At 33.4% G+C, this 18,978-nt stretch overlaps 1 protein-coding gene across 1 annotated transcript in view; it reads left to right on the top strand.

Moving 5' to 3' along the window:
• Positions 1-18,978, top strand: part of CNTN5 (contactin 5) — a 1,363,322-nt gene that overhangs the window by 541,670 nt on the left and 802,674 nt on the right. The window contains exon 3 of the mRNA XM_034666129.1: positions 1,850-1,974. Coding sequence (XP_034522020.1) covers positions 1,920-1,974 — 55 coding nt within the window. The 5' untranslated portion in view covers positions 1,850-1,919. The remainder of the gene's footprint in view (positions 1-1,849; positions 1,975-18,978) is intronic.

Here is an 18,978-nt window from a genome sequence, read left to right as displayed (position 1 = left end):
CCCACTCCCCCTCCTTGTGTTCCCTCTCTCACTGGCTGTCTCTATCTCTGTCAAATAAATAAATAAAAAATCTTAAAAAAAAAAGAAGTGGCATATATGTATATATAATGGGGTATCATTCAGTTATATAAAAGAATGAAATATTTCTATTTGCAACAACATGGATGGAGATAGAGACTATAGTCCTAAGCCAAATAAGTCAGTCAGTGAAAGACAAATACAATATGATTTCCCTCACATGTGGAATTTAAGAAACAAATGAGCAAAGAAAAAAAGAATGAGAGAGGGAGAGAAACCAGTAAACTAGCTCTTAATTATAGAGAACAAACTGATGGTTACTAGAGAGGAGGTGGGTAGAGGGATGGGTAAAATAGGTGATTGGGATCAAAGAGTACACTTATCATGATGAGCATTGCATAATGTACACCTGAAACTAATATAACACGGCGTGTTAACTATAGTGGAATTAAAACAATAAAGAAAAGAAAAAAAAAACATTTTCTTAGTATCTGTGTTATTAATGACGCTGTTGGGACTTATTTGTTTGCTTACTATTAAAAAAGTTTACATATTTCAGAACCTAAAGATAATTTCTTTTACTTTTTACTTGAAAAAAAATTGAGAGAGATATAATAAAAAAGAAGAAAAGCAAAAAAAAATGTCTTTAGATGTTTTAAAAGAATAGCTTTTAAAGATCTGTGATTTTTTTGTGTTTTAATCCCATTAAGCAACCACTGACGCTGGAAAATGAACACACACATGCACACAGAGGCTGTTTTTTATTTGAAGAGATTTTTATTTTCTTTTAGTAATAAAATTCAGTGTACCATGTTGAAAACAGGAATATTTGAAGGTCATCTTATCAAAAATTGCTTCTGTGAACCCCTACTAAAGAAGCCCCATCTACCATCTCACTATCTCTTTACTCTGTGTTAATTCTATCATAGTATGGATCAGTCTCTGGTATTGATTTATTTATTCATGTGCTCATTATTAATCTCCCTGCATTGTCCCATTCAACAGTAAGATATTTGTCTAAGATCAGTGTCTTGAAATTTTACTGAAGAGCCCTCTGTTTTATTCCCAACTTCTGCCAGTTTTATGAATAGCTTTTGATAGCTCTATAGTAGTAGTATATTTACAGTATCCTACTTATTTGACTCATAGCCTGTGATTAACTTCTGTGTATATGTGTATGTCTTTGTGTGCACATGCTTGTGTTTTCTCTTTGACATTCCCAATGTACAGCATGTAAGTGCTCTGAAAACATTCGCCTTTGTTGATGAAGAATGTAAACACAACAGAGGACATTGAAAGTAGAGAGGGAAAATACCAGTTTGGGGGACAGAGACTGAGAAGAAGCTCATCAAAACAAGCGAGGCAAAACTATATTAATATATAGTATATATCCCAGACACATTTTTTCAATTCCCCCCCAAAAAATGGTACACTGAATTTTATTACTAAATATTCTAAATATTAATGTAACTGGTTTTTCTACCTTATTTTTCTAGTCCAATAATTTGTCTAATGTAATAAATATGGCTATTGTACATTCCTTGTGAGGAAAAATCATCCCCGTTAGAACCTGATGTTTTTATTTTCTGTAAGGGGGTATTCAGTATAAATAAATGTGTAAAGGAAAGTTTATCACTTCACTGAAGTTTTTGTGTTGTGCATTAGATTAATTTTAATGGAATTTTATTATTGTTGTCAATATCCAAGTGTACATTAATCTGACCTTTGCAATAAAAGGTATTTTTCATTTTACTGTGATATTTTTGAGTTGGTTTGTGTTTGTCTACTTTTTTGTTTCTCAGGTTTTAAAAACTGTTATTTATGTCAACAGGGCATTCTTTAATGAAGAAACATCAGAGCTGCTAAACATATTGAGACACAACATATCCTAGTAACAAAGGATGACTTCCTCTTGGAAAATAATTCTCTTTCTGTCAGTAGCTGGGTGTCTTTCAGGTAAGAATCCTGCTGTACATATCAAATAAAATATATTGAAGTCTTCATTACAAAATATCCTCAGGTTTTCATTTAAATTTATATCAGAAGTCACACTTTCGACAACAGAAAGGGAAAACAACTCTTAAACTTTTGTTAGCATTGCAAAAAGTCATATACAATTCAATATAATGAGGTACCTAGAAAAATACTATATAAATGTTAATAAAATGAGTATCCATCCCACCTCATTGACTTTCATTTACAATGTAAACCATTATTAGCCTTTAGAAGATTTGGAAATATATATATTTATCATTTACAGCAAGTAATTGTAGAAATGTCTCATTACAATGCTGAATTTTACCATATAAAGACAGAATCATGTCGTATTTATTATACTCACACTCATTTAAAGGCCTCCCCAACACAATGAATTTGTTTGGTTGTCTTAGCTTCTCTAACTTTGCTTTGATCAATCTTATTGTTCTATATATTGGATCTAAAATAATATCTTTTGCTCTGCAAGAGTGGTTTATCTTCTTTGGAGTAATACTATCATAATGCTAAAAATTAATATGTCATAAGTTTTTATTTTAAGAATGTCTAGAAATTAAATTGTAATGATGATTTAAATGTTTATACATGTAACATTTATAGCTTAATTTAACTCAATAGCTATGTTGTTTTATTAAGTTCTATCAGTGTAATTTCAACTATGTATGATGAATGAGTCTTCTTTAAAAGCAAAGAGGTAATCCTCAACTTAGACTAATTTATTATTTCAGTTATAAATGCATGTTATATGTTTAAATGTAATAAATAACATATTTACATGTATTTGAATGCCTTTAAAAGATATATCAAAGCTTCTTTTTTGTTGAAATACTAGTAATTAACTGCAAAAACAAAAATCAATTCTTAATTTATTATTATTATTATTATGTATTGAGCAGCACTGCTTGTGACAAAAAACAGGTTTAAGAAGAGACAGGAAAGGTAAGATGAAACCTCTAGAAAGTGTTGGTAGACACATCTTTGAAAATGTGAAAATGTAAGAAAATGTGAACAAAAGGCATTAAAAGTTAAATGAAAACCCTGATTCATCAATATTATGGTTACTTTAAAAAGAAGTGAAGACTCTTCAAATATTTTATCCTATTTTTCTTTCTGTACAGTATTAGCATCTTCCCTAGTGATCCAGTTTATTTCTCTTTTACTGTCTCAATGCCATCTTCCTCAAATTAAATTAAGTGAAGGGAATAGAGGTAGGCATGCGAGATGAAAGACAGGATGTCCAGTTAAGTTTGAATTTCAAATAAACAACAAATAATTGTTTTAGTTCTAGAATGTTTCATGCAATATTTTATTTTATCCAAAATTTAAATGTAACTGCAATCTGGTGTTTGTTTTTTGTTTTGTTTTATTTTGTTTTTTATTGATTTGACAATGATATTTGGAGGAAGGATGGTAATTCATATTACTCCATAGTCTTATTTTCTTGTACAGGCACATTATCCTCCCAAATAAACAGTCACTTCAGATGAGGTATTCTACTCTGGTTGTGCAAACATGAAAATACTCAGTCTGAGGTGGGGTCCACAATTACTAGATTCACAGTTCATAAGGTAATCAAGGTGTTGCTGTCTCCATAGAGCAAAATGAAACATTGTAAGATAAGAGTAACAAAGCTAAGTCTGGAGGTATGTTACTATTTAGATATGATAGACAATTTCAAAAAAAAGTTGAAAACAAAGGATATTCTCATTTTTTATATGAGATTACGTTTTTAATTATCTGCACTAAACATAAAACATCTATATGTAATAGTTATTTTTAAAAACAGATTAATATCTTTTCTACTGTAGAGATTTATTCAAAAATTGATTAGATACTTGTAAGGATCAATTATCAAGGATAATTATATATAAAAAATTACTCTCTTTTATCTTCTTATTTTAACAAACATTTTGGAAGTACAGCTCTTATGCTTTTGTTAGTTGGTAATACTTATATTCAATATTCACTTCACTATTTTATTATTTGGTATTTTATTCTTTAGGTTTTCTTGCTTTTATTTGTTTATAAATATCACATTATAAGACCTACCTGGCATAGTAGTAACCTGATTACTATTAACAGAAAATGAGGGTAATTAAACTGTGGGTCATGAACATATTTTATGCTGTTGCTGCTATTTGAACCAGAAAAACTGATCAAAGAAATGAGAGAAGTCCAAGACTGTATTCTTTCTTTGTTGTACTTATTCTTTTTTTAATGAATAGATTATCTTGGGTGTGTTTCACTAAGAAACATAGAACTCTTATACAACCCTATGTCTAAAAACTGGTTATTAAAATCAATAAAACATTGATAACTTGTATAGTGATCTACAGCCTTATATTAAAAACAGACTGATGAGTAAAACAATGGTGAGATACCACTACACATATCAAAATGGTTGAGATCCAGATAGACACAAAAAGTAAAAGCATTATCAATTGTTGATGAGGATACAGAAAACAGGAATGTTTATTCATTGTTGGTAGAAAAACAAAATGGCACAGCCACCTTGGAGGACAGTTAGGCTGTGTTTACAGAGCTAAGTAGTTTTGCCATATAATCAAGCAACTGGACTCCTGGACATGTACCTGATTTTAAAATGTATGCACATACAAAATATCTTCACAGAAAAGTTTACAGGAGCTTTATTAATAATTATCAAAAGTGGGAAACAACCAAGTTGCTATTCAATAAGTGAATGGATAAACTGTCAATTTCATATAATTCAATATAATTCAATGATAAAAAGAAATGATCAAGCCATGCATACACATGGATGAATCTTATATGAATATTGCTAATTGAAAGAAGCCAGTCTGAATAGCCTAGATATTGCGTGATTCCATTTATGTGACCTTTTGGTAAGGGAAAACTATAGAAACTGCACAGACTGCTGATTGCGAGTTTGGGACAAGGGATGATTAAATGATTGAATGAAGATAAGGTATTTTCTAGGGTGATGAAAACACTCTGTGATATTGTAATGGTAGATGCATGTCATTACACATTTATCGAAATCGAAGAACTTTTTAGCACAAACTAAATTAAAAAAACATAATAATTTAGGAGGTTAAAGGATCCTAGAATGAAAGGCAGAATGTGACAAAAAATCCAACTATATTACAAATGTATAAAGCAACTTCACTTAGGGCAGTGGGAGACAAGGGCAATGACTTAAGTAACTATGGAAATGAATCTTCAAAACTAAAAGCAAGAAAAAAAACCACAAAGAAACCTCACCAAAAACCCTGTACTTTGGTAATATGCTCTAGTTAATATTATTACTACCAACTCTAAACCCAGTATACATGAAATTGAACAATTAAGTCAATAGTGGTGGGTGGTGGGAGCCAAGTTTCTCACTGTTGGCGGGGAAGGTTACAGATAAGCAAGAGGATAGAATGATCCATGTAGTAATGGATTACCATTGGAGACTTCAGTATGAATTCATGTTCAGCTTAATGTAGATACAGATGGTTACATAAAATAAGTATATATACGTGGCTAGGTATACACACAGATATCATGTTCTGTCATTTGATATGGCCTAGAAGCAATGTACTTCGGTAGAAACCAATACATAAAGTGCCAAGATCTTGGTTTCTAATACTATTCTCCAACTAAAGGGATCAGGGCTATTTGAAGAAGGACTAACTCTAGGACTGGGGCAGGAAGTGTACCTGACCAACCTAGAGTATCTTATAATAACAAAAAGTAAAGAAGTGCTAAAAAAAACAAAACAACAAACAAAAAACAAACACAATGAGGCAGGTATGTCAAAGGGACACAGGAACCAATTGAAAAAGTTCCCAATGGCCCAGAATGGAAAATTTTGAGCAAGAAAATAAGGAAGCATGAGTTATAGACCAAAGAATAAAATAATTACTCATAAGCTTATATTTATATAAGTGAATGAATAATCAAAAGAATAGACAAATTTTCCATGTAGATGAATTTCAAATAATTTATGAAAATACATTTTTTCTCAAAGAAGTGGATTATAACTTTACCCTCCTTTAAATGTGGGCTGTCCACAGAAACTTGTTCCAAAGAATACACAGTGGAAAAGGAGGATAAGAAAAGTAACTTTCTAGAGAAGGAAACTGGTACCTTCTTCAACCCAGTGATGATCAAGGTCAACATCAGCAAAGATAGCACATACCCTTGATATGATATGATGAGAATTGCACCTTATCTCTGTGATTTTCCTCATTAAAACCTATATCCCCAGTCTAATCATGAGAAAAATATCGGACAAATCCCAAATGAGAGACATTTTATGACGTATTTGGCTAGTACTCCTCAAAAATTTGAAGGTCATCAAAAACTAGGAATACTGGAGAAACTGTCAAAGAAAGAGGAGGGCTAAGGAGACACACAAATGTAATGTGTGACTCTGCAATAGATAAAATCCTTCAATAGAAAAAGAACATTGTATACAAATTAAGGGAATCTACATAAAGTATGTACTTTAGTTAGGTAGTGGAAACATCAATAATATGACAGTGAGTTGTGAAATGGTTAGTAGAGGAGGAAAATTAGATATTTATTGTAAATTTTGTTTTATGAGAAGTTGAGCCAAGCAAAAAAAACAATGTCAGATAACTTCAAAAAGATAGAAATTCAAAAGTGTGTGTGTCTGTACACTTGTGGAACTGTTTTAACCCTAGAGAAACTATTTACAGAAATTCAATCCACAGAATACATAATATACATGTTGGTTGTATATTGCACTAGTTTTTGCTGCGTAACAAACCATCCTTAAATTTAGTAGTGCGTGCATGCGTGCACACACACATACACACACACACACACAAAACAAACATTATTCCCCACAATTCTGAGTGTCAGTTTGGTGGTTCTTCTGGTTTGGGCAGGCTTAGTTGATATCTGCAGTCCCCATGAGGTTTGAAAGAGTAGGATTGGGTAGTGTATTCAGCCTCACAGGGCCCGTAATTGGCCCCCACTAGCAAAGCTAATGAGTATGGTTTGATCATGTCTCTGATTTCCCAGCAGTCTAGCCCAGGCTCTTTCACTCAGTTGCTCAGATAGGTGAAGCAAAAGTAGGGATAAACCCCAATTTGCAAGCACTTCTTAAAACTTTGTGTCATGTTTGCTATTGTCTCATTGACCACAGCAAATCACATAGGCCAAAACAGAATTCAAGGAGCAAAAAAGTAGATTCCACCTCTTAAGAGAGTAGTTTGCAAAAGCACACTGTAAAGATATCGAACACAGTATTATTAACTTAGGCATTATGCTACACCATAGATCTCTAGGACTTATGCATTTTTCATAATTTAAACTTTGTACCCTCTGAATAATACCTTCTTGTTTCCCCCACTTTCTAGCTCCTTGGCACCCACCATTCTACTCTCTGCTTCTATGAGTTTGACTATTTTAGATTCTTTATAGGTTCTTTAAATAAGTGCCATACTTAAACATTTTCCAAGAGAGTAAATCTCATTTTAAGTGTTCTTACAATAAAATAAATAAAATAAAATAAATAACATAAAAATGATAATAAATTAAAAGGGCAGGCAAAACTTTTGGTGATGATGGATATGTTTATGGTATAGATTGTGGTGATGGTTTCAGAGATGTATACTTATTCCAAACTTATCAAGTTGTACATGAAATATGTATAACTTATTGTGTATTACTTATACTTCAACAAAGTGTCTTAAATAAAGTATGCATACAACAATAATATATATCCATACCCATTTTTGAGCTCTACCACATAATTTTTTATATCTATGAATATTTTATATGAAAATAATAATCCTGTTTTAGTTAACAATAAGGAAGATGAAAGATTTCTTTGTATCCTTATTTCAGATACAGTGACAGTGAGAACACTGTGATCTAACTTCATTAGCTGAGCTTAAAAAAAACTTTAAAACTCAGCAAAATTATTTTAATCAATATAAGATAAATTCACTTGAATAAAATCTAAGCTTTTCATGATAGAATGTATGAAAATGGGGGAGGAATCATAATTAGTATAACTTAGTTCTGTATATATATACAAAAATACCAACATTTCAGCCTCTACTGTGCCAAAATCCATCTTGTTTTCTTTAAAAATGATTCTCCAAAGATTTATTATCCTTCAAATGTGTATTGAGGCAGCAATTGGGAGGAACAATATGGTACAAGATTTACCTTCTTTAAATTTATAAGCAACTTTACTGACATTCCTTGGTTCTGTAAATTGCTTTTCATTTAATCTCCATGTTTAAATAAACACAACAACAAAAATTAAAGGGTTTAAATTGTTCTGCTCTGTTTTACAGAATATCCTATCTAATGGGTTTTTTAATCATCATGCCCTTTTGGGAATGTGGCTAGTAATTATTCTAATTTCTTTTAAAATATTTAACAGTTAGAAATATGTATTATAATAATAATCGTTAACAATGTGTTTCTTTTTGTGAAATATAAAACAGCTTGATGGGACACTGAGCTTAAGAGAGAGAGTGCATGTGAAATATGTCAAATACAAATATTAGTTATTTATTATTAGAATACACTACAGTGCAGTTATTATTACCCACATTATCATGTGGTTGAAGGATCATGTGGTTGAGGGATTTTGAAAAAGCATTCTTTTTTTATTCCCCAGTACCAGCATATTTTCAACATTCCAAATCCGCTTATGGATTTCTATCAAAGGTATAGACTTAAAAAATATTTAATTAGATTGATTAAAACTAGATATATTTATAGCTTGTCTACATTGAAAAAATCTCCTTCACTAAATTAAAAAAATAGGATTAAAAATAATTTGCAGATCATGTGGCCTGATTCCTTATACCTTGGCAAGTAAAATATTATTTGTTCTCAATAGGGATGAGGCTAAGGGAGGCTCTATCACATACTCAATGACACATAGATGGTAACTAGTGGAAGAATAATGAGAAGGCTACCTCCTATAGCAATGATTTCAACATACAAGACAACAAATGGATTTCAACATACCAGACAACATGGAGGGGAGACAAGAGAGAAAATTCAGTTCTCAAAGTTGCACTTTCTTCTGATGTAATTACATGTAGTTCCTTTTTCCTGAATTACTTTCAGATGCTTCTGATGTAAGCTGTACTGCTTTAAATACAACCAAAAAAGCATACATTTTCCCCTCCACTCTCACCTCATTGAGTTAAATTCATTTTATTGGACAGGTGACAGTCTGTTCCTTCTGCCAAGAAGATGATATACTATTCAACAGAGAATGTCTGTCATTGATAAGCTTATACAAATACTCTCCTTCTTGGTGGCAGTGGGGTAATAGCACAGAACTTTGTCACTGACAGCTAGTACTGCCTAAGAACTTTAAAAGGAAATGAGAAAAGAAGTGTTACAGAAAACAGGTACCTGTTAATATTAAGTCTGATTGGCCTTCTGCAGTTGAGAAGGAGAAATGGATTATGGCTCTCTGTGATCATTTTGAAATTATATATGTGCACGTTGTATTTGTCCCCCAGGAAGTCATGATGATAATAGAGGCTACCTCAGCGCAAAAAAACCAAGTTGATTCTTATCAGCTCTGTACTGGTTATATTAGACATGTAATTAATCAAAAGACAATTTAATTTCTCCTTGTTAGCGGAGGTGGGGGTTTGGTGGGGGAGTGTATGTGAATTTAGTTTTATTTATTTTTATCTTAAAGGCAAAGAAAATGTTAAAAGTTATCTATAATTATCAGCAATTCCTAGAGTGATATAAAAAGGGAAACCATCACCTAAGAGAGCCAGATTCAACATTCCAGAGAAATGAGAATAAATATGTGTTCTCAGTGTCTTGGAGAGTAAAGAGAGAATTAACTAATTTATTAGGTCAGCTAATGATTATTTCTCTTACATGAGAAAAATTAAAAGTTTTCCACTTGATTATTGGTTAAGAAGTAAGCAAAATATATCAAAGTTTTATAATCTAGAAAGTGCCATGAAAGTTATCTCATGCTTCTTCAACTGGACTGACTCTTCTTGAAATTATTATTTTCAAAAATGATAAATATTTGCTGATAAAATATTAACTATGAACACTAGTTCTGTTTATTATTGTAAAATAATGCTCAGAAAATTCACATTGAATCAACTGTCCACAAGAACTTGTGAAAAGATGTTCACGATATCATTTGTCAAGCAGAGATAAATTTCTACTAGAGTAAAAAAAGAGTGAAATATGTCTATTTGTGGTGAAGATCGTTTTATTGCTTAGCATGAACTTCTGAGAAGCTGCCTCTATTTAGTAATTTGAATAATTTGTCAGCAAGAAAACAGCTACATTTTCTATATCACATTAATTCAATACAGGTCTATTCTGCCTATAAAATTTAGAGGTAATTACATTCATCAGAACCCAAACAAGCTGAACACAACTGAGATGCAAAGAAATACAGAAAAAAAATCCTGTTCCCCTTGACTTTAAATAAAATTTACGTGCCTGTCAGGATCCAAATATTTGAAATATGTCATGTGTAAAATAAATTGTATATAACTAATTGTGAGACTAAAGAAGGGTTAAGTTTATTTTAGCTATTTGGGAAAATATTATTTTGCTACCAGTCAACCAAGTCAACTACATATTTCTTGAAAACATAGATTTCTATATTTGGTGATATTTATTTGATACATCTATCAACCATAATACTTTTTTCTAGCATTTGAAAACAATGCTTTCCATGCTAATTCTCACTGTAACTTTAACAGAAATTATAAGAGAACTTAGTTATCTTATTATGTGTTTATGATGGTGTTTGTGCTTACAGCATGAGCTTACCCTTCCTGTGGATATAGAGTGTGGCAGAACCATCCAAATGGGCCAGATCAGGGATAAATATGGTTTTAAGTGATGATCTTTTCCTTTTTGGTACTTGCATATTTGCAATTATAATTTTTATATGCTTAAATAAAAAAAAAGCAGGAGTATCTGCTCTATAAAAACAGAGGCAATGTGTGCTTTATTTCATGTTTCTTATGAAAGACCTAGAATTATCCTTTCTATAAGCATGGGTATCTATTTTTAAATAAATGAAAGGAAATGATTAATTACTTGTTTGATTCTCTTCTTCTATGAAGAGAGGCATAAGCTATATTTCTGGTTATAGCAACTTCTGGTCATAAAACCTCCAAAAATAATGAATAATTTTGGATTTTCTAACCTGATCATCCTAATATTTTCTAATACCATGAACTAAACTGAGGTATTTTTTGGATAACCTGTAGTTCTGGGTTAAAGAAGTAGCAATTATCTTAGTTTAATTCAGGAGATTGTGAAAATAGGCATAGAGAAAGAAAGAAAGAACAAAAGAAAGAAAGAAAGAAAGGAAGAAAAAGAAAGAAAGAAAGAAAGAAAGAAAGAAAGAAAGAAAGAAAGAAGAAAGAAAGAAAGAAAGAAGAAAGAAAGAAAAGAAAGAAGAGAGGAAGGAAGGAAGGAAAGAAAAAAGAAAGAAACGAAAAGAAAAGAGGGAAAAATCAGTAAAAAAAGTAAAAAAGTTAAAAAATAAAATCTTTCCATCATCAAATTCTTTGATCAGGCATCTGAGGTCTCAAGCTATACATGTTCACACAGCATGTAGGTTTGGAAGATTTTCTTTCAAAATGCTCTAAAGGTCTCCAAGAGGACACCTGACTTGTATGCCTCTCTACTTGCTCTTCTATAATAATTCAGAGAGATGCATTAACTGATAATGCCTTTGCTGGCCTAGAGCTATTTTTGTCTAATGCCTAAATTGAGCAAGAACTATTTCAACCTGGACCCTGGATCCATAATCCTGAAGGAATGGGCTGGTTTTTGTTTGTTTGATGGCTTTTTCTAAAGGATTCAGTAGAATTCAAGATGGAACATTTGTTTTGTTTATGATTCAGCCTGTCTTCCAAAAAATATCATAGCTGTGGCTAAAAAGTTCCACGTAGGAGTAGCATAAGTAATTTGTCAAAGATGTTTTTTTTTAAAGATTTTCATTTATTTATTTGACAGAGACAGCGACAGCCAGCGAGAGAGGGAACACAAGCAGGGGGAGTGGGAGAGGAAGAAGCAGGCTCATAGCAGAGGAGCCTGATGTGGGGCTCGATCCCACAACTCCAGGATCACGCCCTGAGCCGAAGGCAGACACTTAACCGCTGTGCCACCCAGGCGCCCCTCAAAGATGTTTTTTTATTATGGACAGAGATTACAAAGACAAAAGGCCAATCCCAGTGGCCTAATAAATTCCAAATATTTTTTAGCCCAAATCATTTGTTTATCTGCTAATTTAACAAAAATTAATTTGTCGTTTACTATCTATCATTCTAATCACTAAGGATACAGCAGTGAACAAGACAGACAAAACCTGCATCCTTGAGGAACTCATATTCTAGGAGAAAAGATAGACAATTTAGTAAGAAACAAAGTAATACAAGGTCTGCCGGGTAACTCTGATAAATTAAGTAGAGTAAAGGGGTAAGTGATGTGTATGGTGATGGGGTAAGCAAGGTGTTGCTTTATATATGATGGCAAGAAATATCACTCCGAATAGGTCTAAGGAAGCATCTAATGAATGTGGAAGAGCAAGCCATGTGAATATCTGAGAGAAAGTGTTTCAGCAGCAGAGGAAAGCAAATGTCAAAGCCCTCAGGAGGAAGCACTTACTGTGTTTGAAGAAGAACCAATATATAAGACAGAAGAACCTATGCAGATAAAGAGAGTGTATGACAAGAAGAGTCATAAGGAGTAAAATTTGTAAATAAGCAATGACCAAATCATGTTTTAAGCAGAGATATAACTTGATAACTTGTTAAAAGATCATGCTAGATGCTTTATGGAAAATAGATTGTAGAGCTTGGGCGAGAATGTAAGCAGGGAGAATAGTTGCTATTTCAAAAGTCTATAAAGGGTGCCTGGGTGTCTCTGTCAGTTAAGCATCCGATTCTTGATTTTGGTTCAGGTCATGATCCTCAGGTTGTGAGATCAACCCTCACATTGGGCTCCACACTGGGTGTGGTGCCTGCTGGGGATTCTCTCTCTCCCTCTTCCTCTGCTCCCCCCCCCACCTCTTTCTCTCTCTCTTAAAAAAAGTGCAAGAGAAAAGATGGCAATAGGTATTCAATGACTAATTATTGATTTGATTATGGGTCAGCAATGGGATGTGCCTACCAAAAAAAAAAATACTAGTATCTTCAGCTGTATTAACAATGTCAAGAACATGGGAGAGGTTAGATCTACTTTGCATCTATCATGCTAACAATGACTGCGGTATTATGTTCAGTTCCAGGCTTAATCACATAATAGAAACATAGATAAACAAGAGTGTATTTCTTGGAGGGAAAGCAAAACAATAAGGAAAAGCTTGAAACCATATTCTAATGAAAATGATAAAAGGAACTAAAAAAATGAGAACTAAATTAAATATTAAAGCTAATGTTTAAGGAAATTTTGAAGGAAGATTCAGGGAAGACCTTGCAAGAAATTTGCAAGGTCTTCCCTGAATCAATTAATTGTTGCTTTTTTTTAAGCTAATGAGTAAAATATATTCAGAAGTCCAATATATAAATATCTTAGGGAGTCAGGTAAAAAGCCTTTTTGTAGTTGAACTCTGGGCATATATTCTTCTCATACTCCTTAAGGTGATTTGACCTGCATTTTTAATATCCTGATTAATACTAGTGACTTTCAGTTACAGATTGTCTTCTTTATTTGGGACATTGAGATCAGGCCTCTGTATATTGCCTAATGATAGGCAAACATAATTGCTCATGGAATGAACCAGATATAAAGACTTTTATATTAAGTTAAAATATGAAAAATACCCTTTTTTTCCTTAACTATCATAAAGAAATATACTTTCAGTATCCTGATCTCTTAGTGAGATACATCACCTTATTATTTCCCACAGCAAGAAAGAATTGTCACATGACAAATAGGCAGGAATCTTGGCTCAGAAGTCAGAATCCCAAAGGTAATACTACATACAACTGCTATCTTTAAGTAGCTGAAAGTTTGTCATATGTGAGCAGCTTAGATTTATTTTAAAATATCCAAAGGGACAAATCATTCAAAATACCAAAAAGCAAGAAGTAGAATTAATTTTAAAAGATCATTCTAAGAAGCCAGATTGCTCAGTGGTAGAATTAACTCTGTTTGTTCTCTATAGAGTTCAAGCATGAGCTAAATGATCATTATGTAAAGATAATTTTAGCATCAAAGGGCTTGCTCAATCAGATGATATAAATGCTTTTCCCTTATTAGATCTGAATCTGTAAGCTGGACTTTAAGAAATAGCTGTGTGTTTTCTATTTTATTTTTATCACATTTTACTAAGAGAGGATGTTTAATAATAAAGGATTACCAAATGAGAGAAAGGTGGATAGTTATAGATAGAAGAACTGAAAATGGAAAGAATGGGTTGGAGGTTAAAAACAGTATATAGACACATCCGGTGGAATTAACACTTATTTGATGATAACGATAAGAGAGGAGAGAGTAAAAGATGTTTCTGTTTGCTGTTCTGTGGAGCCATCAGTAGAAATAAAGACCAAAAAAGTAGAGTAGTTTGAAATTAAAGATGACAAAATATGATGGAATATTGAATTTAAGAAATAAATAGTTGTTATTGTCAAATAGAATGCAATGAATTGGAAAGAAAAAGTAATACACTAGAATCTGTTTTTTCATTATTGAGCATAAAATGGCAAGAACCTAATATGTTTTGGATTCCATTGAAGGAGATTTTTTTAAAGTTTAAAAGTTTTAAAGTTTTTAAAAGTTTTTTTTAAAAAACCATCAGGTCTAAAATCATATAAAGTGGTCTCTTCATAAATTCAGATGATTCTTTTCGGTGACGTTATTCTGTCTGTTCAGAACATTGTTTTAAATATAGTTTCCTAATTAGCTTCGAGAAATGATTCCTCCCAGAAAAAAAAAATAGTGCATTTGGGGGAGAATAGCCTAGAATTACTATTGTGTAGTAAATTTAACTTTGCCATGGATTTTAGGACTTTGGGCAAGTTATTGTCTCCTCTGTAATACAGTGGCTTAGACTATATTATTTTAAATTATCTTCCACATGCTAACAGTGTTCCAATCATCTCAGAATTTTACTAAAGCCTTAAAGTTGAGAACAATAAATACTAAGTATTCTCATATTTGAAAGAATGGTGCTATACATGCTCGTGTGTTATTTACTAAAAGATGTCAATGTACTTTAACTCTGCTGAAATTTAAATTAAAATAAATAAAATAATTAAATTAAGATATCTAATGTGGTCCCTCCTAATCAGACAATTAGAAATTTAAAGAAACTCAAGAGAAGTAAAAAAATAAATTAATTAATTCATCAGACTATATAAAGCTGATGGAAGTAGACTGAGCTTTCATTTCCCCTCACTAAGGGTAAAGGAAGAGGATAATTTCCACAAGCCAAAAAAAGGTGGTCTACAGAAACCCCTTGTGGTAGTTGGACTGTCTGCAAGAAGAAAATACACCTCTCACTTATCTGCTAAATGTTTTCTAAGCTACAGAAATTCAGATGTCCATTATAGAAAAAAACAATGGAGCAGAACATGTTAGAAAAATCTCAGGGAAACCTTGCATGCTTTCCCTAGACTTTGAGGATGGATGACATGGTAGTATAAGGACATAGAAATTAACTCCTACTTTTTAAAGTCATGAGGTGGATAAGAGTTATCCTTAAAGATCAAATGAGATTAAAATGTCACAGAATACACTAAGTCCCAGCATTTGGAAGAGCAAATATTCATGAACTTTCTGTGGGACAGAAGTTAATTTTGCAGAAGTAGCCATTTTTGGGTCAGCTTGATGGATTCTAACCAATGCAACTTAACAGAAAGAGATAAGCCAAGGCAGAAAAAAAGAGGGTAGATTTCTAAGGGCTAGAACTGGGAGGGAGACATAAGTGTAATCTATCAGTCAGGGAGTAGAAATGGGGCAGCATGATGGATTATAAGGAGCCTCCAAGGAAAAAAATACCCCCTTTCCCCTAGCACAGTTTCCCTAGCCATAAGGAAACTTAATCTAAAGAAAAGAAGGATGAGAGACTGAAGTTTTGGTCATGGCAGGGCTGGATATATTAAGATTTTAAAAATTAGTCCCCACTGCCCAAAAATACCTTGTTCTAATAACTTGAAGCATACAGAAAGCTGGGAACCCCACTGAGAAGGTCATCCAGGGCAGAAGGGAAATCTAGCAGGAGATATTTCAAGACAGTAATTGGAGAAAAATAAAATTTTTCAGTGCCTTTCATAAACTCATTACATATCCTTTGATGTTCTTTCCTTATTGACATATAAACCTCCTGGTAGCATTTCATGGGTATTATTCTTTTAATAAAAATGTATTGAATGCTACTCTAAGGAAATATCCTGGATGGTTTGGATAAACCAGACAGAAAGGCAAGCCCACACAATTGTCAGAGGTTACAGGTATTTGGATCTGGCCTCAGGGAAAAGATGTCTGCTTTCTTTAGGGGCAGGACAGACTCAGATTGCCCTGAAGGTTCCAAAGCCTGGTTACAGATATTTGGACTGATTAACAAATCTTGAACTACACTGAGGTAGAAAAAATGCCCAGGAGTCTCTATTGTATAGAACATAACTTATACTAATCATAGTTTCATCAGAGATCTTTCTGGGACTCTCTTTTGGCACATTTATTATGCAATTCACACCAAAGACCTCAAGGAAAAGACTGGGATTAGATCTGCCTGCTTATATATTTTGGCACATTACAAAGATTATTACTCAATTCCCTTAAACACTCATATTCCATAACTCTAAATGGACTCACATTTAGGAAAATAAATTGAGAGTGTATGACTTTTGGATCTACAAACAATTAATCCTCATGTTTGGAGAAAGCAGGGAATCTGAAAAAAAAAAGATGTTTAGATATTTTCACTAGATTACTGTGCAAAAGTTATGACATGTTTCTACTAAGCATTTTGCTGTAACTTATGTCAATATAGCAGTTTGTTACACATATGATCTTCATTTAATTAAAATGTGAGTAGCAGATATTTATTTTTCTCTTTTGAGAGAGAACATAGAAAAATCTATCGTCAAAGTGGTAAATAAAATAGAACAAAATAGAATGTTTAAGAGCCCATGAGGAGAGCACATGATAATTACCATGGACATATATTCAAAACAAGCTTGGGCAGTTCTTCAGTTGTTCCTTCTAAATTATCTAAAGATGGATATTGGGGGGTAAGATGGCAGAGTAAGATGATCCTAAGCTCACCTGGTTTCATGGATACAACAAGATAACACATCAGCATAAATAACTAAGAAAATGACCAGAAGACAGGCAGAACAAACTCCACAGCTAAAGGTAAAGAAGAGCCCACACTGAAGAAGGTAGGAAGAGTGAAGACTCAGTTTGGAGTGAAATAGACCATGGGTGTCCACAGTCAGGAAAAGCTGGTGGTTCAGGGAAGGGCAAGAAACGGACTATCATACCAGGGAGACTGCACAGGGAAGACAATTCCCCATAACATTTGGCTTTAAAAGTGAGAAGGACCAAATTTCCTGACTTCTTACAACTAGCAGGACTTAAAGCCTAGAATTTTAAAAATCAGTGGGCTCAGCTCTGGGAGATCAAGAAGGGTATTAGGAAGCTGAGTCCCTGACCTTAAAGAGACAGCACAGCAAGCAGCCTGTGTAGATACAGCATAGAACCAGCAGTTTGAAAAATGCTTGTGACATGCAGGAGTGAGTTATTTACTCATCTCAGAGCTTGTCCCAGAAAGGCATGGATCACAGGAAGACCCCTCCAGGAACAAAGGAGTTGGTAGGCACTATTTCTCTCCCCCACCCTCCGGCATAAAAAAGGGGTTACCTGTGGGGAACTAGCACTGCTCTGACACTCCCTACCTAACTTGCTTAGACCAAGACCCCCTCCACCCCACACTTGGGCAGATCTGCCATTCCCAGTTATACTCAGTTTCCTTTCTTCAGGCCCTTCCCACAGAAGACCAGCACAAACCCCCTCCAATAATGCATCTCCTGACCCACACATATCACAAGGTTTCTGTTCTGGCAGCAGCAGCTGGTCTCAATTCACAAGTAGACTAGGAAGCACCTTGTTAAAACGTGCCCCACCCTTACTGGGGCCCAAACACTACCCACAGTAGGCAAAGAGAACCTCTATAGACACAAACAAAAAGAAAAAAGTATTCAGGATGCAACAGCAAAGCACACACTACACACATAGGAGACATTCCCACAAGCACCAGAACTTGGGGAACAGGAAACACTGCACTGCATGACACTACAGGAGCTCTTCTTCATAAGTCCATTATTTTCAAGAACAGGAGACATAACTGACTTTCCTAACACAAAGAAACAGATGCAGAGAGTTAGATGAAATGAAGAGAGAGAAGACTATGTCCCAAATAAAAGAATAGGATAAAACTACAGGAAAAGACCTGAGCAAAATGAAGACAAGTAATATGCCTGACAGACAATTTAAAATGATGATCATAAAGATATTCACCAGCCTTGAGAAAAAAAAAAGTGGAGGACATCAGAGAGTCCCTTAAATGAGATAAAAATAACCAATCAGAGGTGGAGAATACAATAAATGAAATTAAAAATACACTGGATGGAATAAATAGCAGGTTAGAGGAAGTAGAGGGATGAATTAATGATCTGGAAGACAGAGTAATGGAAATTAAGCTGAGCAAATGAGAGAAAAAAACAATTATGTAAAACGAGAATAGACTTAGGGAACTAAGTGACTCCATCAAATGTAATGCAACATTTGCATTATAAGAATGCCAGAAAAAAAGAAGAGAGAAAAAAGGGGGCAGAAAATTTATATGAAGAAATAATAGCTGAAAACTTCACTAATCTGGTGAACAAAACAGATACCCAGATTCAGAAGGCAGGGAAATCCCCCCAAATATCAGCCCAAGAGGTCCACACTAAGACACATAGTAATTAAAATGGCAAAAAAAAA

This window comes from Ailuropoda melanoleuca, chromosome 8, assembly GCF_002007445.2.
Source record: "Ailuropoda melanoleuca isolate Jingjing chromosome 8, ASM200744v2, whole genome shotgun sequence".
NCBI classification, from domain to species: domain Eukaryota; kingdom Metazoa; phylum Chordata; class Mammalia; order Carnivora; family Ursidae; genus Ailuropoda; species Ailuropoda melanoleuca.
Note: the sequence above shows the minus strand (reverse complement) of the source record. Positions and strands in the feature narration are given on the sequence as shown.